This window comes from Camelina sativa, chromosome 2 (assembly GCF_030686135.1).
Source record: "Camelina sativa cultivar CO46 ecotype springtype chromosome 2, ASM3068613v1".
Taxonomy (NCBI): domain Eukaryota; kingdom Viridiplantae; phylum Streptophyta; class Magnoliopsida; order Brassicales; family Brassicaceae; genus Camelina; species Camelina sativa.
This window is the reverse complement of record NC_141881.1, coordinates 24,937,884-24,962,717: the sequence shown is the minus strand read 5'-3', so window position 1 is coordinate 24,962,717 and position 24,834 is coordinate 24,937,884. Positions and strand designations below refer to the sequence as shown.

Here is a 24,834-nt window from a genome sequence, read left to right as displayed (position 1 = left end):
GCAGCAGTCATGGCATTTATAAAAGAATAGCATTCCTCCTTCTTCAATTTTTCCTTCGCAAATTTCACACCAGTCTTGTTGACCGCTTCCCTTTTCCCGATCACTAATGATGAGAATATGGTTGTCATGCTTATACCTTGCCTTATATGGAAAGGTAGCGCAACGATAACATAAAATATAATCGCATTCAATGCAGATTAATTTTGAATCGTCACTTTCCTCTTTGCACATATGACATAGTGTTAGTTCATACGGTTCCGAAGCTAGGAATAAAGGATGTTTGTGGCCTTGAAAATCAAATGGTTCGGTAATCAAGGCACACCGTAAATCTAGCTTGAAGTTTCTTCCATCTATATGATGCTCATAAAAGTAGCCAGTACCCTCACGCGCACACTGGTTACACTGGAATATACCTTCGTCAGTACCAATTCCTTTGGTTGCAACTTTTAGTGTAAGTGGATGTGGATATAAGGGGTATCGTTTCATGCGTGAAGCATTTGCACAATTTTCGTGGAGGATGAAGTTGCATTCCACGCATGAATAGAATCCCCCTTCATAGACTGGAAGTGCACACCCTCGACAATACTTATTTGCATCATAAGCTTCTTTGCTGATCTCAAATCGTAGATGGTGACTATGAAAGGGATGAAGTATTATTCCATCGGCTATCCTCTTGAACGGCTCACCATCATCTATCTCATCATCTTTTTCAGGTACTCCTTCGAGTTCTTTTCCATCCCACACATTTGGATTTAATGCACATTTTGAATGAACAAAATAAGATTCACATGTTTTGCAAGAGTATGCACCATAATTGTTATCAACTTGTTTCCGGCAGACTCCACAAGACAAATTTCTAGACGACGGAAGAGAAGAGGTAAAAGAGATACGGTGGGGGTGACGCGATATTCTTATGACATGTGGGAAACCGATACAATTTTTATGGATGACAAAGACACATTGGATGCATATGTATGTGGGATCAAGCTCCTTAATCATGGCGCAAATATGGCAAACTGTAGAAGCTTGTGTAGGGAAAAAGGTGAAAGGGTGGGGATGGATTTTTGGATGGTCTACAACAAAGGGTATTGGCCTCATTGCACAGATCGGGTGCATACTCAATTGGCAGGTAGCACAATAGTAAAACATGTGATCGATATATGTTCCACAACAAGTGAACCACATAGAATTCATTGAAGGACTGTAAAGGCGAAGAGAATGAAAGGGGTGGGAAGGGTGTTTGATTTCAAGTGGAGAGACTCTACACATTCTTTGTGAAAAATTTCTTTACATTCAAGGCATGCATAATAGCTATTGCTTGGCATTGCATTTCTGCATACACCGCACTTGAATTCTCGTTCATTAGGTTCTTTATTGTTGCACCAAAAAAAGGGACTATAGGAAGCTTACAGATACCAGGGCGGTTGGAATCAAGCAAAGATTCACCTTGTTGACCACCGCTTCTTGTGTTGGGGAAGTGAGGGGAAGCATCGTATAGATGAAGATCAAAAAGATTCGACTTTCTCATCATCACTTCTTTCATTATTTTTAACTCTTGAAATTTGATACGTGTACGAGGACACAAATTAAAAAAGAGGTTGAAGAGGGAGGTCCTCTTCGACGGAGGATTTTGGGTGGACTGTTTGTGTTAATTCGTATACCAAAAATGAGTTTCCATAGATTTCCTCTCTACGAAATACACCCACGGAACTCATAGTTGCTAGGAATGGGGGATTTGGATTTCTGTTATATTCTTCTTTTCCTTCTCCCCTTGCATGCATATATAAGCCGGTCATTAAATATGAAACTTGTGATACAGGTACAACTAAATTTGGTCTTTTTATTATCTTTGTTATAAAAAAAGTCGTTTATTATTGATTTCCATTCTTTATTTAATATTGATTTATGAGTTTTAAAAAGAAGAGTCTCTTCTGCTTCTGGATTTTGTCTCTAAAAATTAGTTTTATAATATGAAAATGCACTCTCTGGAAGTTGGAACAATTCTTTAACAATATGAAAATGGACGGGAACAAGTCATAACTTCACATAGGACAAAAAGTGTAAAATTATAAATAAGTATTATTATTACTACTAGATTTAGGCTGTTGTGGCTTGAATTTAGCATAGGCTTGTAACATATGTTAAATAGTTAGGAAATTTTTCAATTACATTTCACATATCGGATTTTTTCTCCCCTATAGAGAATGCCTAAATAACGCCACAGTGGTAAGGAGTCTGCCACTCCTTCTGACGAGCCACCAACAAAGGTTTGGAGTGATGAAGATGCAAAGTGATTGAAGCTACTCGCTTATTGTAAGATGGAGCCAACTCGTTTTGTTGATTGAGAGCTTTTTGAGAAGATGGCCATGCTAGCACACTTTGATGAGTTGGTACGGAACATGGGGTTTGGTACTTTTGTTGAGAAGGCATAGGACTTGCATGAGGGGCTCGCACGAGAGTTTCTCGCCACTATACAAGTGGATTTTCCATGCGGTTCTGACGCAGTGGCTGAGCATTGTTCGATCAGTTTCTTCTTGCTCAAGAAGCACTACGTCATCTCCATGTTCGACCTCTGTGACATCTTTGGTTTCCCTCAAAACAAGCTATGCAAGATGGAGAAGCTCGACAGCAGGACCGACATTTGGAAACTGATTGGAGCTGGGAATTATGTTTCTCGTGGAGCAAGGCAGTCTTGCATCCGCAACCCAGTTCTTCGAATCACTGCTACGTTCTTGAGCAACACCATCTATGCTAGGGCTGAGACTAGCACATTGCAGCTACCTGAGTTGTGGATGTTCTTACATGGTCTTCCCCGGTTCCTCCATGCTCCGAGTTCCCCGATCTACCAACAAACTCATGATGTTAACTTTAGATTCCTACTTTCTAAGGAGTTTGAGCAGGTGCGGAGGAACATGGCTCATGCTAAGAATGAGAGGATCCTGATCGGCAGCTTGGTGACTCCTATCATAGAGTATTGTGGCATCATTTTGCCACCGCACACTTCGGTTACAAAGAGAAAGTTGCTTGACCTCAAGTATATGTTCACGAGTGAGATTCTAGTGCGTCACAACTTTTTCTACCGCTTTCAGGACAAGGATGGTCACCTTTGCTACATGCTGATCCCTAGGCCTTTCTGCACTTCACTTCGCAAAACGCAAAACATCGATTTTGAGCCTCCTGCTGACGCTCTTATCGACATCGACGAAGTCCTTTGGGCAGGGGAACACGAACATGTTTCCACCAGATCCCGGAGCAGCACACTTCCTGCGGTTACCTCTACATCTTCACAACCGTCTCATTCCCTTCCACCGTTCCCTCCTTTCGATGTGACCCAGTTTGTTGCTGACGCACCTAAGGAGGCGCCTCACTCTGAGTTTGAGAGATAAGTTTACGACACCCAGAGGAAGAACAACCTGCTCCTTACGCAACTGGCTTCTTGGTTTCAGACCCTCGCGCCTTCTTGTTTCGCTCCTCCACAGACAGATCCAGCTCCCGCAGGCAGTGAGGATGATGCAGCTACCGAGAACCTCCACGCTACTCATTCCGCGACGGCCTCTCCTTCCAGCCATTCGGATGCCTCGACATGATGGCCACCTTTGAACTTTTTCTCGGGTTTTTTTCTGGTTTCTTTTTGAACTTTTTCTTGTGCTTTGTTTTATTTGCTTATCCGGGACACCCTTCTCTTGTTTTGCTTTCACACCGGGACGGTGTGAAGTAAGTCGGGGAGAGGGATGTTCCCTAGTTACTAACTTTGTTTTCTTCGGTTGTTTTTCTTTTGATCTTGTTTCATTTGAGTCGTTTTATGGAGTCTTCATAAAAAAAAAACTTGGAAATTATGAGCTTTTCTAGGAATTTCTGCGTTAATCTAACACTCTTATGATTACTTTTGTACCTCTGATTTGGAATGAAGCTTGGAATGAACATGAGCAGGCTCAACACGCCCCAAAAGACACTTGCCAAGGAGGACAATAAGTCAAACCAGAAGTTGTCTCTAGCTTTGACAAGACTTAACCGGATTTAACTTCTTACCTTGGGGCTTGGTATACATCGAACAAAACTCCTCCCTTGAGCCTTACAAGACATGCATCTCCTCACAAAGTATGCTTCCCCTCTCTCTTCCCTTCGATACTCATAAAAAAAAAAGAACAAAAAAAAAGGAAAAAAGAAGAAGAAGAGGATATAGGTAATAACGAAGTGAACCGAGAGTTGTGCGTAAACTCGTGCATCCTTCGGAATTCATGGAAACCTGTCCACAAGAAAAGAGCAAAGGATTGATAAAAAAAAATGATACCCTAGAAAATTAGGGACAAATCAATCCTTTGGAAGTGAGAAAAGAGAGAGGAAAGGGAGTATATGAAGGAGGTCTTTGGCGATAAGAGGTTGAAGGAGTCAATCAGGTTCAATGATCGATACTCCCATGGTAAGACCGCACCTTTTTACTAATCTGATATAGAGAGACAACAATGGGGATGCTAAAGGTTCTTTAAGGTTGTGGAGTTCAGAGTAGGGAGTGTTGATCCTAATCATGGGAAGAGTACAAAAAGTAGTTCTTGATTTGATTTGATGAAGAGTGTAAAGCAGCGATTCCCAAGAATATGTGAGTTCCCACTTTCAAACCTTTTCTCTGTTCCTGAGTTTTTGTCTGTTCTTGGTTGAGGAAAAGCAAAGATTCAAGTCTGGGGTAATTGATGTGTCTGTATTTTATAGGGGTTTAATTATAGTTTTTACACTTGTTTTGAGTCTTTTATCAGGTCCAAGTGTGCTTTTAGAGTCCTTTTAGTCTTTTGTGAGTCTATACAGGTTCTAGGCTACTTTGGAAGGAAACTGAATGTTTTGGGGATGAAAACAAGCATCTGGAGCTAAAGTTGGTTGAAGATCGATCGGACTAGCAAGCAGATGGAGCAAACGCAGAAAAGCATCCGAGATCGGCTGATCCTCATTCGGGATCGACCAGTCCCGTACCCGAAGCAACTTTCTCTTTTATGTTTTAAACCAACTTTTAGGGTTTTATTTTAATATTTAAGCACGAGGCTCGACCTCTAGATAGACAAGTTTTATTCTATGCAGCCTTTGAGCACTTGTAAGCTTTGGAAGAAGATCTCTTATCCTTTCTAAACCTTTGGAGAAGAATTCTAAACCCTTTTATTTCTCTTTGCAATTCAATTATGTTTTCTTCATATTTGATTTGTGTTTGCTGTTGTTCGATGTCTGAGTAGTCTCTCTTTTGGGTTTTCGGGTTTCAAAAAGGGGTTTTATGATTCTCTAACTTAGGTTGTTAGATTTGGGATTGATCTATTGTGTTCTTCATCTATTGTTGTTCTTATTGCTTAAACTAGATTAGCTACCTAGTTTATGATTATAGGTTTAATTCATCTAGGCATCAAAAGTGTTGTTGAATTGCTTGAAAAGAACATAGGTGAGCAAGGTGATCATTAGCCAACGAAGGTTGAAGTTAAGGCACCTTGTGAACAAAATCAAACTTGAACTTATTGCTTGCTAGGATTGCTAGATTCAAACGACGGTTTAGAGTGTAATCAATTCCTTGCATAGATAACTAACACTGCGACAATATGTTAGTTTTACATTCGAGATTTGAGTTCAAGAACGGTATCTAATGCTTTCCCAATCTATCATCTGAATTAGTGATCATAACTCCTAATAGACTCCCAATGCCCAATACTTTTCTCTGAATTTAAACACTTTTTTATTTATCTTCTGTTTTTAATCGGTTACTTGAAACACAATCTTTCTCATTCCCTTAGCTATATTTGATCTATACAATTTCATAGTGCATTGTTTGGTCTCTGTGGATTCGATCCTGAAGTGTTACAATGATACCACTAGATCGTGATGGAGTACACATTAGGTTTTAATTGACCTGTTGATCACTATAATATATAATTTTTTTTTAAAAAACACTCCAATAAATCAATTCTTTGAAATTATCTTATAACTCACATTACACAAACTAATAGGCCTAAATTCTGCCATCCTTTTTGGTGTTTCAACCTTTGAGATCAAACAAATATTAGTTTCATTAATTCTGGGATCAAACTTACCAGTCCGAAAGAACTCCCTCACCAAAGCAACCAAATCCCCTTTAAGATGAGGCCAAAAATATTATGTTTCCGGTTAAGGAAGATTTTGCCCTCACTTATTTCTGAAACACAATCGGCTTTCGTTCCTGGCCGCTTAATCACAGATAATATTCTAGTGGCCCAAGAGATGTTTCACGGTTTACAGACCAATAGGATGTGTAGTTCGGATTTTTTGGCTTTCAAAACGGATATGAGTAAGGCCTATGATCGTGTCGAATGGGATTTTTTGAAAGCGGTTTTAATTAGGTTAGGTTTTGATTCAAAATGGATGTCTTGGATATTGTGGTGTGTGAGTTCGGTGTCCTATCAAGTGCTGCTTAATGGCCAACCTTGTCGCTCCATTTTGCCAAATCGGGGTTTGCGACAGGGGGATCCTTTATCCCCTTACTTATTTATTCTTTGTACCGAGGTTTTGATAGCTAATATCAAAAAGGCAGAGAGGGAAGGGAAAATAACGGGTATTAAGGTTTCCCGTGATTCGCCCCCTATTTCTCATTTGCTTTTTGCGGATGATAGTTTATTCTTCTGTAAAGCGGAAGAAGAACAATGTTCAACGGTCATGAATATTATAGGCAACTGCGGTAAAGCTTCCGGGCAGGAGGTTAATTTGGACAAGTCATCTATAATGTTTGGTAAAAAAGTGGTGTCGGAGGTCAAGGATAAGGTTAAATCGGTCATTAGAATCTCCAAGGAAGGGGGTATGGGGTCCTACTTGGGAATCCCAGAAAGTCTCGGAGGATCAAGAGTACAAGTCTTCAGTTATGTTCGAGATAGGTTGAATGGCCGAGTGAATGGTTGGAACGCCAAGTTTTTATCCAAGGGGGGGAAGGAAGTCTTACTGAAGTCGGTGGCTTTGGCTCTTCCGACTCATGTTATGTCCTGTTTTAAACTCCCCCAAGGTTTAACGACCAAATTGACGAGTACAATTTCAAACTTCTGGTGGAGCTCTGATGGGAAATATCGGGGGCTACACTGGGTGGCTTGGGATAAAATGTGTAGGGATAAATCAGAAGGTGGTTTGGGATTTCAGGATTTAGAGACTTTTAATGATGCTTTACTGGCTAAGCAGTATTGGCGTCTAATACAGTTTCCAAATTCTCTGCTTTTTCAAGTGTTTAGAGGTCGATATTTTAGAAATAAACACCCGTTAATGGCAAAAAAACCTTACTCACCATCCTTTGGGTGGAGGAGTATCTTTTCGACAAAAAGCCTAGTGGAAAAAGGGGCTCATTGGTTGGTTGGGTCAGGGTCTAATATTTCGGTTTGGCGTGACCCATGGATTCCTGATCAGCATCCACGACCTGCAAATGGTAGGGGACGACAACTACATCCAAATCTAATGGTTAATCATTTGATTAATCCATGGACTAAAGAGTGGCATTTACCTATCCTTCAGGAGTATATGGATCAGGAGGACATTCAAATTATTAGGAGTATGCCTATCAGTAAATCATTTAATCCTGATCATTTGGTGTGGCATTATACAAAATCTGGTCGTTATTCGGTTAAGTCAGGTTATAAGGTAGCTCAAGATATGAAGGCAGAAGTGATAGTTGGTCCTAACTGTAATGTTCTGATGCTCAGGCTTGGAACCTTCCGGTACCACCAAAAATTAAACATTTTTTCTGGCAAATCGTTTCTGGTTCTCTTCCGGTGATGGTGCGATTAGCTTCTCGGGGTGTAAATTGTGATACGGTATGCAAGCGTTGTGAGCTAGCGGAAGAATCTATTAATCATACCTTCTTTGAGTGCCCTCGTTCCTCTCAGGTGTGGGAGAGGGTTTTTGATGGATTACACAGGGATAAGTTCCCCTTGGGTTCGATATATTCTAATCTAGATTTTATATATGGGAAAGGGTTAGGCCCTATGGCTCTAGGAGTAACACATAGTTCATTACCGTGGCTAGTTTGGTTCATATGGAAGGATAGGAATAACAAAGTTTTCCAAGGGTTACAATCAGAGCCAATAGATATTATTAATCAGGCTTTACGAGAGCAATTGTGGTGGGAGGAAGCCCAAATGGCTGCAAGGAGTGTGTCTAGTGTGTCGGAACCTGTGAAAATTCCGGAGACGACAATTCGGTGTCAAGTCGATGGTTCGTGGAAATCTACGGAACAAAACTCTGGTCTAAGATGGTGGTGTGGTGATGGTGAGAATCAAACATTCTTTTTGGGTGCCAGATGTCAGCATCGCAGTGGGTCCCCACTTCATTCGGAGATGGAAGCTTTATTATGGGCAATGGAGTGTATTCTTTCCAGAGGTATTGTTTGTCAAAGATTCGAGACGGACTCGGCAGAGTTAATTTCAATGGTGCAAGATCCAGAGGAGTGGCCGGCTTTCTCAGCGCTGCTTGACGAGTTCCAGGTGCTTAGTGCTTCATTTCCTCACTTCACCCTTTCCAAGATCCCAAGGACGGTAAATGTGAAGGCTGATTGTTTAGCTTGTTCTTCTCGTTTGTTAGCGTCGCCAACGACCTTTGTAAACAACTTTCCTCCAGTTTGGGCAACCAACTTAGGAGTTCTATTTTAATTAATGTTTAGGTTGAAAAAAAAATCAATTCTTTGATTTTATTTATTAACTTGTAAGTTTAAAATTAAAATATTATTCAAAAAACAATAAAATAGAAACTTTTTTTCATAGTCCATAAAAAACTATATATAATAGACAAAGAGGTGTAAAACATAAAGGTGTGAAACAAAAATGTGTAATAATTAATAGGTTCGATTTTTGAAAGATGGGGGTACGACGAAGAAACACGATTATTGGAAGAAAAAAACTTCCAACTGTTGGGATCATTAAAAATTCTAAACCTTTAGATGAGATATCAAAAATAGTCTCATCCGTTAGATTATAATTGACCCCCCAAAAATGAGTTTATTAGAATTAGAACAATACAAAAAAGAATAAAATAAACTTTGTATGCGTGAAAGTTTATGTCTTTATAAATCACTAGGTTAGACCCGCGCGATGTTATTCTATATATTTTGAAATACATTTGATATTCAAAGTATGATTTTTAATAATTTTAAATTATATTAATCATGAAAATTATGGTTTACACAATGCTAAAATATAGAAATGAACCGAAAAAACCTACAATGGTTTGTAACTCTTTAGTATATGTTATTACAATCATTTACTCGTATAATTGGCTTAACTCTACTATATGTTATGTTTTTTTCTCCTATTATTATTGGAGATATATTAGTGTAGTGTTATTTTGTGGTGTATTTTTTGTAGTTTACAAATTTAATCATCTAAGTTTACATAGTTTGTATTGTTGTTACGTTATTATTTGTTTGTTTCCTTTTGTAAATTACCTATTCTTTTTTATAACAAGTCCACGTATGTCAAAGTAAATAAACATATTTTTACTTTAGTTTGGTTTTGTATTATTATTTAAATATTATACTTATGTTAAACTGCATACAACATTTATAAGGATTATGTTAATTGTCAAAGTTATTTTAAAAGTTATCGATGATTTAGTTTTCTTAAATTAAAACATTTGGTTTTCGATCTTAAACATTGCTTAATTTGTCACTGGTGTTCTTATATGTAAATCTTGAGAGGCAATGAACCTTGTTATCACACGCCAAAATTCAAACACTGCAATCATCACTGTGTAAAGGAATCACATAGTAAATGCATAAGCAATAAGATAGACATATGAGAATTTTGGTTTGATAATACATAACTAATTTACTCTAGTTTATGTATGCTTCAGAAAGAGAGTTTATCCTCCAGTCACGCTTGAGAGATTACTCTAGTTTGGTTTATATCCCTTATATTTATAAATTTTCTCACAAAAACAAAAAATACTGATATGTTGCGCTCACAAATCTCGAGAAATGATTTCTATATTTGTCTTCAGTTTGTAATAGTATTTCTATTTACATACCATTGTATATATATTTTTTAAATGACACCCAAAATTTAATGTTTTTATTTTTTATAACTTAATTGTAATACTTACTTACATTTCCATAAAATTTTGAGAATTTTGATTCATATGGTGAGATAATATAAATTTCATATTATAATAATTTCCATAAGTTAAATCTTAATTATTATACAAGAATTTTATTTATTCTAATAAAACTAAAAAATATATATTACACAAATAAATTTTAGATCCCAAATATTAAATTTACCGATAAATATTATAGATTTTGTATATATGAATTACAATAAAATTATTTATTAAATATTTTATTTTGCACATAATGCGGATTGTTATCTAATATAATAAATTAGGGTTACACCTCTAAGGAGCTCTATCTATCTGCCAGGTGGCACTTCTGAATTCTCTGTTTTTTTTAATAATGTTTTATCTCATGTTTAAGCCAATTGATATGTAAATCATTAATGGGCCACAGAATTTTGTCGACTTCTCGAAGAAAAACCGACGGAATCTATGACTTCCGACTTCTCCTCTTCCTCGCATCTCTCTCTTCCCCACCCCTTCCCCCCTTATCTGTTCAATTCTGCGAGATTTTGAATCAGCCGAGTCGAAGGGAATCTCGATATCTCCATTCTTTCACAGCTTGACATATGGCAACTATAAAACTGACACCTGTCCAAAAAACTTGTTCACCAAAATTTTAACTAAACTACCAATAAAACACATTTAATCAAATACATATAACTCACACTTTAAACATAAAACAAAAAAATATATTTTCAATTAATCCATAAATAAGTCATTTAATCTTACACTTTAAAATTAAACTTTCTTATATAATAAAGTAGGATACCTCCTAAAACTTTCTTCCACAACTACTATAAAACTAACACTTGTCCAAAAAACTTATTCACCAAAAATTTAACTAAACTACCAATAAAACATATTAAATTAAATAAATATAACTCACACTATAAATGTAAAACTAAAAAAATATATTTTCAATTAATCCAAAAATAAAACATTTAATCATACACTTTAAAATTAAAACTTTAATAGAAACCTTAAAAGAAAATTCAATTAAACCATAAGTAAAACACATTTTATCTTATATATTTAACTCAAAATTTAATATAAAACTGAAAAAAAAAAATTCCAATTAAACCACAAATAAAACACATTCAATCATTTAAATTTAACTCACCCTTTAATATAAAGCTAAAACGGTTCAATCAAAACAATAAATAAAACACATTTAATCATATACATTTAACTCATACTTTAGTATTACAATTGAAATAAGATATAAAATATTTCCAATTAAACCATAAATAACACACATTTTGTCATATGAAACTAAAAAACTATTTCTAATGCAACCACAAATAAAATACATTCAATCATATAAATTTAACTCACACTTTAATATAAAATTGATAAAATTATTTCCAATTAAACTATAAATTAAACACATTTAATCATATACATTTAACTCACACTTTAATATTAAAACTGAAATAAAATAAATTTGCATTAACTTTATTTCTCCACTCAATTTTATTCAACACACAATAAATTAGAATTAACTCTCATACTTTTTAGTTTCAAAACTATAACTCTCATCACTTCCCATTCCATAAATACTCATTTTTCATTCTCTCATTCTCTTTCACTTCATCTTAACTATTATACATTTTTTGCGATTTTTTGTATAGTTGGTTATTGCTGTTTGTGTTAAAAAAAAAAAAATTAAATATTATTAAGTGGAGATGTTCGCATGTTTTTGGCGAAGTGAGCAAGTACAGGGACAAAGTGAAGTTTGTTACAAGTATGGCAAAAGAAGTGGAATCTGCTTATAAGGCTGCTCAGGTAGGAAACCGCGGGGGTGAACAAGTGGAATGAATGATCTGTTGGAAACCTCCGGGTGATGGATGGATGAAGCCGAACACTGACGGGGCTTCACATGAGAATCCGGGTCTGGCCACAGCTGGAGGAGTACTGCAAGATAGGATGGGGCAATGGTGCAGAGGTTTTGCTTTGAACATAGGAATTTGTTCTGCGCCTTTAGCGGAGTTATGGGGAGTGTATTACGGTCTCCATATTGCTTGGGAACAGAGAGTAACACGGCTTGAGCTGGAGGTTGATTCGGAGTTAGTTAGTTGATAAAATTATTTCAAATTAAACCATAAATAAAACACATTTTATCATATACATTTAACTCACACTTTAATATTAAAACTGAAATAAAATAAATTTGCATTAACTTTATTTCTCTATTCAATTTTTTTCAACAAATAATAAATTACAATTAACTCCCATACTTTTTGTTTCTAAATTGTAACTCCCATGACTTCCCATCCTATGAATACTCATTTTCTCATGCTCTTTCACTCTTTCTTAAATATTATACATTTTTTGTGTTTTTCTTGGTTGGTTGTTATTGTTGTATGTGTAAAAAAAAAACAAAATTTAATATTATTAGAAAAGCTTAATTGTAAATTTTAACTTTAGATACTATATGATATATATCTTACATTTTTTTTGAAGATACATCTCTATTGTCCCTAAAACAAACATTTTCATAATCAACCTATTACAACATACAACTATCTTAGATTTTAAAATTAAAAAGTTTTCTCTAATGGCATCTATGCTTAATTGAAGTCCTACCTTATTCTTATCTCCAAACTAAATTACCAAAGATTTCCATAAAATATAGTAATGTCTAAACTCTTCTAAACTCAAACTTTAATATAAAGCTCAAATATCGACAAAAAAACAACATCAGCTACACAATCTCATATTCCAACAATCCACATTTCATAAACATAACCAATTTTTGTATTACCTTTCATAAATAATTTGACAGATTTTATACATGCATCTATCCTATCATTTTGACCAGCTAACCCACAACCACTCAACGTCTTCTTTGAAAGAGAATACCACAATCCAATGCAACCAGAACACTTGATGTGGAAGCAGTAATTTAAGACCTAGAAATAACAATCAACTTGTCTTCAAGATCTACGAGGAACTCAAAATATCGACACTCTATTTTGCAATCACAAAATAACATGTCCTAATTATAGAATACAAATAGTATAAACTATAATACTATTTAAAATTCGATAAAAACATAAATAATATAATAATTTAAACTTTTAAAAAGGTTTTTTTTAATTGTTCATAATTTAGAAAAGGATAAATTGATCATTTAACATTAACTCTATAGTTAATGAATACAAATAAAACAATTCCAAAACCCTAATAACTTTTAACCAAAAAAACAAAGTTTCTCGATACAAATAAACTTTATTGGTATGATCTTCAAATTGTAAAGTCTCTCAAAAATTTTTAAAAAAAAATTAATTTATTCTTAATGACTTTTAACCAGAAAACAAATTAATATAATAATCTCGTGCAACGCACGAGACTCAACCTAGTTTAGAATAAAATAAACTGCCAAAATGATGTTAGATTACAAATAATACGTTCAAGATGTTTAAAGAACCTTGTGTCCCTTAATCTTTACCTTCCGCAATTGCCATACACATGTTAATTTGGATTCTTTTACTGTTTTTCTTGGACACTATTTTAATTAGGCTTGGCCCATAACAGAAAGCAGAAGGAATGATGTGGAATGGAGAAAGATTATTATTGGACAAAAATATTGAGCTGTATTAATCGTTATAATTTGATTGACTAACTGTTTTAACTGATGTGTCAACTTATCCTTCAACTAAAAAGCTGAGGTGTCAACACTGGAGAGAAACACATTCAGTTTTTATTGTATTGATTAGTGTTATACTCTTTCGGAACTATATGACCACATGTTTAATAATAACAATCTAACAGAGAAGAAATTAACTTATTCATATTTAACCGAATGGACACTAACAAGTTCATAAGTAGACACTGACAGGTTCATTCGTAAGCTTTTGTCATTGGTTCGGTGAGTTTCATAAATCTATTTATATATGTTACAACGCAACACATATATAAAAATATCTTGAATTGAAGATTGATGCAGGATAATTAAAAAACACTACAATAAAACAATTCTTTGATTTTATTTATTAACTTGTAAGTTTAAAAAATACTCAGAAAACAATAAATTTGAAACTTGTTTTTGTAGTCCATAAATGTTTATATATATAATAAACAAAGAGGTGTAAAATATAAAAGTGTACAACATAGAGGTGTGAAACAAAAATATACAAAGATTAATAGGTGCAATTTTTGAAAGATGGGGGGGGGGGTATGATAAAGAGATGCAAAAATTAATAAGTGCGATTTATGAAATATGGGGGTACGACGAAGAGACACGATTATTTGAAGGGAAAAAAACTGGCAACTGTTGGGATCATAAATAATTTTAAACCATTAGATGGAATAATAGAACTAATCTCATCAGTTGGATTAAAGTTGACACAAAAAAGTGGGTTTGCTATTATATATGGATTCATAAATCTATCTATATGCAAATATAAAAATACCTTGAATTGAAAATTGATGTAGGTTAATTAAAAAACACTCCAATAAAACAATTTTTTGATTATATTTATTAACTTATAAGTTTAAAAAATACTCAGAAAACAATAAATTTGAAACTTGTTTTTGTAGTCCATAAAAGTTTATATATAATAAACAAGGATGTGTGAAATATAAAAGTATAAAACATAGAGGTGTTAAACAAAAATGTGCAAAAATTAATAGCTGTGATTTTTGAAAGATAGGGATACGACGAAGAGATGCAAAAATCAATAGATATGATTTATGAAAGATGGGGGTAATAAAGAAAAGACACAATTATTTGACGAAAAAAAACTTACAACTGTTGGAATCATAAATAATTTTAAACCATTAGATTGAATAATATAACTAATCTCATCCGTTTGATTAAAGTTGAGATAAAAAAATAGGTTTGCTATTATATGTAGATAAGAATATTTTTGGTTATCATCTAAAATTTTAATTTTTTCATTAATAAAGTCTTCAGGCCCGGCCCACCCCTAAAGCAGGTAAAGCATGTGCTTTAGGCCACATATTATATATGAACTATTTGGGTTAGTTAACAAAATAATTTCTTAGCTAAGTTGGTTATGTAATTCGAATCTCTGTATCAGCAATCTTTGTATTTTTTTAGTTGTATGTATCATATGGGTACAGTTAATATTTATCTATATAAAATACCATGACAAAATTGCTTTAGGCCTCCATATTGCTAAGGCCGGCCCTGAAAGTCTTAAATAAATTATGAATTTTATGTACTAGTTTAACGGTATAGGTTTTTCCCAGTGGAACAAGCAATTTTTTAGAAAGTCATTCACAAAGAAAAAAAAAAAAAGAAGAAGCGAATTGTTCGTTCCGGCCGATTTCCGTATATTAATGAAGTAACCGTTGACAAAAAATATTAAAATAGAACACAATATTTTTTAATAAAAATTATGTACTTTTACATCTCTTTTTCAAATTAATAAAGTTAGATGTTAAAAAAAAACATCTCATCGTGATCATTACTTGTCCACCATAATTACGTCTTTCCAACTTAAAATACTAAAATAGCAACTATTGGATCTGCATGTCTTTAATTTATAGATTATGAATACTCTGAGATTCCTAACACCATCCATATAAAGTTAAATGAAATGAAACATCTATATATAATAGCAAACCTACTTTTTTGTGTCAACTTTTAATCCAACGGATGAGATTAGTTTCAGTTTTAATCCAACGGTTTAAAATTATTAATCGTGTCTTTTCGTCGCACCCCCATCTTTCAAAAATCACACCTCTTAGTCTTTGCATCTCTTTGTTGTACCTCATGGTTTCAAAAATCACACCCATTAATTTTTACACCTTTTAAATCACACCTCTTAGTCTTTGTATCTCTTTGTTGTACCTCATGGTTTCAAAAATCACATCCATTAATTTTTACACCTTTTAAATCACACCTCTTTAGTCTTTGCATCTCTTTGTTGTACCTCCTGGTTTCAAAAATCACATCTATTAATTTTTACACATTTTAATTTCACACCTCTATGTGTTACATCTCTTTGTTGTACCTCCTATATATAATAGCAAACCCACTTTTTTGTGTCAACTTTTAATCCAACGGATGAGATTAGTTCCAGTTTTAATCCAACGGTTTAAAATTATTAATCGTGTCTTTTCATCGCACCCCCACTTTCAAAAATCACACCTCTTAGTCTTTGCATCTCTTTGTTGTACCTCATGGTTTCAAAAATCACATCCATTAATTTTTACACCTTTTAAATCACACCTCTTAGTCTTTGCATCTCTTTGTTGTACCTCCTGGTTTCAAAAATCACATCCATTAATTTTTACACCTTTTAAATCACACCTCCTTAGTCTTTGCATCTCTTTGTTGTACCTCCTGGTTTCAAAAATCACATCTATTAATTTTTACACATTTTAATTTCACACCTCTATGTGTTACATCTCTTTGTTGTACCTCCTATATATAATAGCAAACCCACTTTTTTGTGTCAACTTTTAATCCAACGGATGAGATTAGTTCCAGTTTTAGTCCAACGGTTTAAAATTATTAATCGTGTCTTTTCATCGCACCCCCATCTTTCAAAAATCACACCTCTTAGTCTTTGCATATCTTTGTTGTACCTCCTGGTTTCAAAAATCACATCCATTAATTTTTACACCTTTTAAATCACACCACTTAGTCTTTGCATCTCTTTGTTGTACCTCCTGGTTTCAAAAATCACATCCATTAATTTTTATACCTTTTAAATCACACCTCCTTAGTCTTTGCATCTCTTTGTTGTACCTCCTGCTTTCAAAAATCACATCCATTAATTTTTACACCTTTTAATTTCACACCTCTATGTGTTACATCTCTTTGTTGTACCTCCATGTTTCACATCTATTAATTTCAACACATTTACATTTCACACCTCTATGTCTTACACCTCTTTGTTTATTATATATAAACTTTTCTTGACTACATAAACAAGTTTCGAACAATTGTTTTCTGAGTACTAAAGAATTGTATTATTGAAGTGTTTTTTAACTTTCAAGCATCAATCTCTAATTTAAGGTAATTTAATATTTTTGCTGCGAATGACCTGTAGTGTTTTTCGGTTAGATTATTATTACTGTTAGTCGACACTATTAAGTTCATACATTAATCTTAGTTTTGTTAACTTTTAGTCTCTTCAAAAATTTTAGCCTTTCCGGTTTTCATGTTTTTGCATGACTAATGTTATTAAGTACGTGTGCCATATTTTTTGCATGGCTAATGTTTTTGATTCTCAGTGTGCAAATATTATTTTTTGACTTTCTGGAAAAACCAAAACCAAGATACGAGAGGCATGATAATATGCATTGATGCTAGAGCTACGGATAAGCCAAATTTTTTTTAACAAACATGGTATAATTATAATTTTATATATGTTCTTATTTTAACCTATTTATTTTTTTCTAACAAACATGGTATAAATGTTAATTTTTTTTTTGGTAGGATGTCCATTAGATGTTCATGATCCAGGTTAGTTTACATTTTTTGTAAATAAAGTTTTTAAAAATTTTAGTTGAATTATAATTTCTTATACTTTCTGGGTATCAAACATTTTAATAATATATAGAAATATTACAAATGAGCATGGAAATAGAGAGTGCCGAAGAAAAAGCCATACATACTTGTGACAACACAAAATCAAATTCTAGAAAGCGTAAGCACGACCAAATGACAAGTCAAGTTAGAAAGAAAAGATCTACTAAAGGTAACTTATTTAGTCTTTGATGACTTTCTAATCTGTATATACAACTTTTTAAAAACATAATGTATAACAGTCACTTTTAGAGTGATCTAGAATCTGCCAAAAAAAAGAAAATGCAAGAAATTTATAAAATTAGTGTTTAACCTAAAGAAGAGAACATCAAAAGGTGAGATATTATTATCACATGTTTCACCATGTTAACTTCGTTTTCGCTGTCGTTCATTGAAAAACATGATGGTACCGATTCATAGACATAAGTGGGAAATCAAATAGAGGGGGATGCAGCCTGGAAGGAGAGCAGCCGACACTGTGGAATGGGATGGATTGGGAGAGACCAACATAAAATCCTCTGTTCTATATTTTATTAATTTTCTGAACTTTTGTAGTTTAATTGAATTGCTTTGATTGAATAGCTGATGAGTGTACAAGTTTTTGTCTATATGCATTCTTAGTCTGTTACGTCTTGCTTTTTTTTCTTTTCCAAAGAGGAATATGTGATTTGAAGCAAATATTACAAATCCATGTATCAAATGTGGTAGTAGGAAATAAGGCAATCAAGATTAACCCATTAAAAGGGAGGAAAGAAGGGGGTATTCTGAGGGAAAACGTGACACCAACATGCATGTAACTGTGGAAAGCATTATAGCCAAATATATATATCTCTAAAAGTTGTAGCTGAAGAATGTGAGTTACTCTATATTAACCCATTAGGTTTGATTGGTCGGTCATATAAAACTTGGTTTTGTACATATCTAAAAGCAGTGTTCAAGAAAGCGTTAGGCGGTATCTGGACGGTGACCCAGCGCCTAGCGCCTAGAACGTCTAATCGGAGCCTAGACGGTTTTTAGGCGGTTTAGGCGTTTACAACATAAAACATTATATATATAAAATTATTTACAAATATATGTTAGAAAAATAAAAAATTATAAATTATAAACAAAATTAACAAAAATACATTTATTTAAGTTATATTAACAACATATAAACATTTATAATTACGTATACAAATATAAAACTTAATAATTTAAATCTATATAGTTAAAAATCAAAAATAAATATTAAAATTAAATTAATGTAATTTTAAGCGGTTTAGGCGGTCATCTAGGCGTCTACTGAGCGCCTAGCGCCTAGACGGCGCCTAGGCGGCCGCCTAGACCGCTTTCTTGAACAGAAAAAAACATCCACAAGCATAAGTGAAATTTTATACATGGTTAAAAGTAATGTTCATAGTAAATCATTTGTATACAAACTCCACTTGCTTACATCATCGGAATATTGATTGTGATTTGTGAATCAGTAATCTATGGAAAGAGAAATCGCGTATCAAAGTGAAGGGGAAACAAAACTCAATCCAGCCATCTACTCCGATCCCAATCTTCGACCTTCCTTCGACAAGTGGCATTTAGTAATTTCTCTATACAGTAAATAAACAAAGAGAGAAGCAGTCTCGTATGTACTTCGATTGATAATGATCAACAACAAAGACAATTTCTAATAGCGAATTAAGAAAGGATATCAATATATAGCACCATATGGTCGGAGACAAACATAAATGAAATTTTATATATGGTTAAAAGTAATGTTCATAGTAAATCAAGCTCTAAAAAAAGCTCACTTTTGTGTGTGACAACCTAAAATATAATAACATTGAAATGAATTTTTGGCTTTTTAATCAGTTGAAAGCAATAGCAACAAGTGAAAATGATCAAATTGATTGAGAAAATAAAGAATTTAGGATGAATTACAAATGTTAAATTTCAATTTAGGATTTCACCTCCCCGTGCGGCAACGCACGGGTCGCTTTCCTAGTTGACATAAAAGAAAAAAAATTTAAAAACTATTTCATATTTTCTTATGAATAATGTAAATGTCCACAACTACTTTTTCTATATAGATGAGTATGTCTGTTTTATTGCCTATACATAATAGTTTTCATACTAATATACTATATCAATATATTTACACAAATTGTCAAACAACAAAACTTGCAATCGTCCAAGAAACAAAAAAAAGTGTCCTGTGACCCAACTATGAGCTTCTCCTTGAGATACTCTAATTCAATCTGCATATATCCTAAAACAAAGTTAAGTACCTGGTCAGCAAATTAGGCTATCTAATAAGACTTAATTTTTGAGGTTTCAGGGGAATGGACGTGGTTTGTAGCTGGGTTTCAAACGTAGCTAAGTCCTAATAAAAGTACTTGTCGTATATATTAAAGCCATTATCCTTTTTTTCTTTTTTTTTTTGTAAACTAGTGGCCAAAATCCAGAGAAATGCAAATACAAAAAGTACAGCCATACAAATCTTTTAAAAGAAAAATTACATATAAAAACGAAAATTAAGAAATACAACAAAACCCGAAACAAAAATACTCCAAATTGACGGGGGAAAAGGAATAAAGATCGTTTTCCCTAACTAGTTTGATGATCAGTCTTCACTACAATACAAAGAACAAAATATTGTGGTCTGCCCTTTGAAATATATTGGGAATGGACAACGGCAAAAGCATCTACTGCAAATTGGCCGGGTGAGAGAGTTGTTGACAAGAATCCAAAGATCTTTCCGTTTCGTACCCTTAGATGTGAGCCTGACAATAGAGATGTAGTCTTTCATAGTTTTATCAGGTCTCATGTACATGTCTACCCCAAGTAAAAAATCAACATGAACAGCTGTGCTACAGCCATCGCATTTATAAAATCGTAATTCTGTTTTCTTTCTAAACCCAAGATACCTCCTTTTTTTTACTTCTCCTATTTTGCCTTCGCAAACATCACACCAGTCTGCTTGATCACTTGCCTCTTTTCCATTGCAACTTGTGAGAAAATGACTATCATGCTTATACCTTACCTTGTATGGGAAGGTAACACAACGGAAACATATATAATAATCACATTCTATGCAAATTAACTTTGAACCGTTGCTTTCATATTTGCACATTTCACATCGTGTCTTTTTCTCTGTGTTCCAAGGTAGGAATAAGGGATGCTCGTGGCCTTGATAGTTAAATGGTTCAATTATGGAGGCACACCTTAAGTCTATCCGAAAGGGTCTGTCTTCTCCGCGATGCTCATAGAAGAAGCCGTTACCATAACGATCACACTCAAAACAACGAAATTCACCTGTGTAACTATGATCTCTCATGGTGGCAAATTTAAGTGTAAGTGGATGTGGATATAAGGGATATCGTTTCATACGTGGAGCACTTGCGCAACCTTCATGGAGGATGAAGTCGCATTCCATGCATGAATAGAACTGACCTTCGTAGATTGGAAGGGCACACCCTTGACAATATTTAATTTCGTCATAAGTTGTGCTGTTCTCAATTCGCAAGTGGTGACTATGAAAAGGATGGTGTATAATTCCATCAGCTATCCTCTCGAACGGCTCACCATCATCTATATTATCATCTTCTTCTGATACTCCTTCAAGTTCTTTTCCATCCCACACATTTCTGTGTAATGCACATGTTGAGTGAACAAAATAAGCATCACACTTATTGCAAGAGTAAGCACCATAATTGTTGTCAACTTGTTGATGACAGACTCCGCAAGACAACATCCTAGATGGAAGAGAAGAGGTAAAAGAGATACGGTGAGGGTGACGAGATATTCTTATGACATGTGGGAAACCCATACAACCTTTATGGATTACGAAGACACATTGGATACAGATATATGTGGGATCAAGCTTCTTAATCCGGGCACATATATTGCAAACTGTAGAAGCTTGTGTAGGGAACAAGGAGAGAGGGTGGGGATGGCTTTTTGGATGGTCTATAACCAAGGGTACTGGCCTCATCGCACATACGGGATGCATACTCAACTCGCAGGTTGTACAACGATAAAACATGCCGAAGGTAATTTTTCTGCAACAACCACTCGTAAACATGCATTGAAAATTGGAAAGTCGAAGAGAACACAAGGGGTGGGAAGGGTGTTTGATCTCAAGTGGAGACTCGACACATTCTTTATGGAAATTTTTTTGGCATTGGAGACATGCAAAATAGCTGTTACCGAGCGTTGTCATTTTGCATGCACCGCACTCGAATTGGACAGTAGAAGTTTCTCTATTGTTGCACCAAAAAAGAGGGACTACAGGAAGCTTACAGACACCTGGGTGGTCGGAATCAAGCAAAGATTCGCCTTGTTGATCACCGCTTCTTGTGTTGGGGAAGTGAGGAGAGGAATTGAATGGATGAAGCTCACCATTGCCATCATCATCATCGCCATCACTATCATCATCATCATCAACATCGCCATCACCAGCATCATCATCATCATCATCATCATCATCATCATCATCATCATCATCATCTTGGCTATGATCACCATCTTCGTTGTCATTATCGCCATCTTCTTTTTCATCTCCATTATCGTCATCTTCACCGACATCATCAGCATCGTCATCGTGTATCTTTAGTTTGAGCTTATGAAATTTGATACGTGCAGCAGGACAGAAAAAAAGTGGTTGATGAGGGAGATCGTCGCCACCAGAAGCCATGGCTAGTGCATCATCACCAGAAGAGGTTGGGTTGTCTATTTGTGTTAATGTGAATACCAAAAATAATTTCCCATCAATTTCCTCCTTACGAAATACACCCACTGAACTCATGGCTGCTACAAATTAATGGGGAATTTGGATTTCTGTGTGATAAGTCTTCTCCTCCTCTCTTTTCCCATATATATATATATATATATTAGCTAGCCATTTTAATATAAAAACTTGTGAACACAGCTAACTCAGTTTGGATTTCTTGTGATATTCTTCTTATCCCGTCGCATATATTTTTATTTTAGCCAAGTAGACAGGTAACGCTATTTAATATATTTTTATTTTAGCCAAGTAGACAGGTAACGCTATTTAATATAAAACCTGTGATACAGGTAACGCTATTTTCATATTCTTTGTTTAAAGTATGTCCTTCATTATTAATTTCAAATCTCTGGACAATCTTTTAATCTTTTATATATTGACTCGTATTTTATTTTAGGAGAGAGTCAGGAGACCGTTTCTATCGGATACCATCTGGTAACGGAAAATATGTCACGTAGGACAATTTGCACAATAAATAAAGTGTACAATAGTAATATACTAGTAATATTGTTACTGTAAGAGTAAGTGTGTAACCATGGAAAATACAACAATCCATATATAACGTTGGATTAAAAAATAGTTAGGTTTCGTATTTTTAGTTATCATCGAAAACAAATTTCAAATTTTTTTTGGACTAAGCCTAAATTTAAAATCTTACTAATATTAGTTATCAACATTGTTTTTTGAGTTTTTCTTTAACTGGAACAAACGAAATTTTTTGTCCCATCCGATATCCGCATATCAAATTCCCTTAGAACATTGACAGAAAAAAAAAACACAAAAAAAACACGTTCTATTTTTTCTAAATTATGTCCTAAAACATATCATCTTAAATTCTTGATCATCAAACATTCAAACTTGTCTAGTACTACGCACTATTTCCAACTTAAAAACTTATTAGAAACTATTGGATTGAGCATGTCTTTCCTATACTTTGTAACTCCGAGATCCGAACAGTTGACAAATTGTTAAACAAAAAAGTTGTAATCAATATTGTGCAAAAAAATCCATTTAATATATCCTACTATATTAATTGAGAAGTACAAATATGAAACTAACCTTAAATGTGTAAAAAATTACATTTAGTTGCCATTAGAAAAACTTAACTAAAATTAATTAATTAATTAAATAAATAAAATTAATTAAAAAACAAAAATGGAGGACACATTAAATAAAATAAATAAATTGCAGAAAAGTAAAAAAAAAAAAATCTATGAGAATCAAAACTAATCTGTATTAAAAAAAAAATCAACTGCTAAGATATAAAAATCTAATCGAATAAAATCTACAACTACAAATTTTATCCTACTATATTAATTGGGAAGTACAAACATGAAACTAACCTTAAAATGTGTAAAAATTACATTCAATTGTCATTAAAAAAATAATTAAGATTAATTAAGTAATTAAATAAATATAATTAATTAAAAATGAAAATGGGGGACACATCAAATAAAATAAATTGTAGAAAAGTAAAAAAAATCTATTAGAATCAAAACTAATTCGTACTTAAAAAAAATTAACAGGTAAAATTTTAAAACCAAATCAAATAAAATATACAGCTACAAATTTTATCAAAAAAAATTTTCACCACTGGTTAAAATTATTATAGACAAGAAAAGGAAGCCATAGAAAAAAACAATGAATGTTGTTTTTAAAAAGGTTTTTTAGAACTTTTACTAGCTATATTTAGTTGATTTTTTTACATGTTAGTAAAGATTATGTTATTGACAAAGGTTTAAACAATTTTATTCATTACATGCAAATGTTTTATTGACAGGTTTTCAATAAACATTTTTAAAATACAAAAATCATAATATAAGCAAACCAAATTTTTAATCACAAACTATTATAAATAACATAATAATAAAGTAAACTATTACAAATTTTTATTAAAAAAAAGTTCAACCCGCGGAGAAGCGCGGGTTAGTACCTAGTATCTATTAACTGCGAGTTGGAATTTTTTTTAAAGAAGTACCACTAAACCTACTTACCTTTAGATTGTATTCAACCGTAGACGCAATATAATTATTTTAAAAAAAATCAATTGACACCATCCTAATGGTTTAGTCCAAGAGGAAGGTCGTGGCCACCATAATCCATGGCTAGTGGCTTCATCGGAGGAGGTTGAGTTGTTTGTTTATAATAATGTGTAAACCAAAAATGATTTTCCATTTTCCTCCCAGGGAACTCATAATTGTTAGTTTGTTACAAACTTACAATGGGGTTTTGAATATTTTGTGATATAATTTCTTCCTCTCCTTCATTCTTGGATATATACATATTAGTACTCATTTACAAATTGCAAACCAAATTTTTTTTTATTAATACTCCCACTTGAGTACTTGACAGTATTACAAACAAAATTTAAAAATGTCACACTCACCCTATTTTCAACTCAGAATATCCATCTTTTTTTTTTAAATAGTAAGATTAATCAACATAAAACTAACTTTGTTTGATATGTTTATATTTTTGC

General features: G+C 33.6%; 1 protein-coding gene and 1 pseudogene across 1 annotated transcript; both read right to left on the bottom strand.

Annotated features, from left to right (window-relative positions):
- Positions 1–482: 482 nt before the first annotated feature.
- On the bottom strand, positions 483–1,715 carry LOC147949172 (uncharacterized; annotated as a pseudogene).
- Positions 1,716–19,970: 18,255 nt separating this feature from the next.
- Positions 19,971–22,422, bottom strand: LOC104755409 (uncharacterized). The gene has a single exon (XM_087489111.1). It carries the CDS (start codon positions 22,371–22,373, stop codon positions 20,190–20,192), a length of 2,184 nt encoding a protein of 727 aa, XP_087345237.1. The 5' UTR covers positions 22,374–22,422; the 3' UTR covers positions 19,971–20,189.
- Between the last annotated feature and the right edge of the window lie 2,412 nt (positions 22,423–24,834).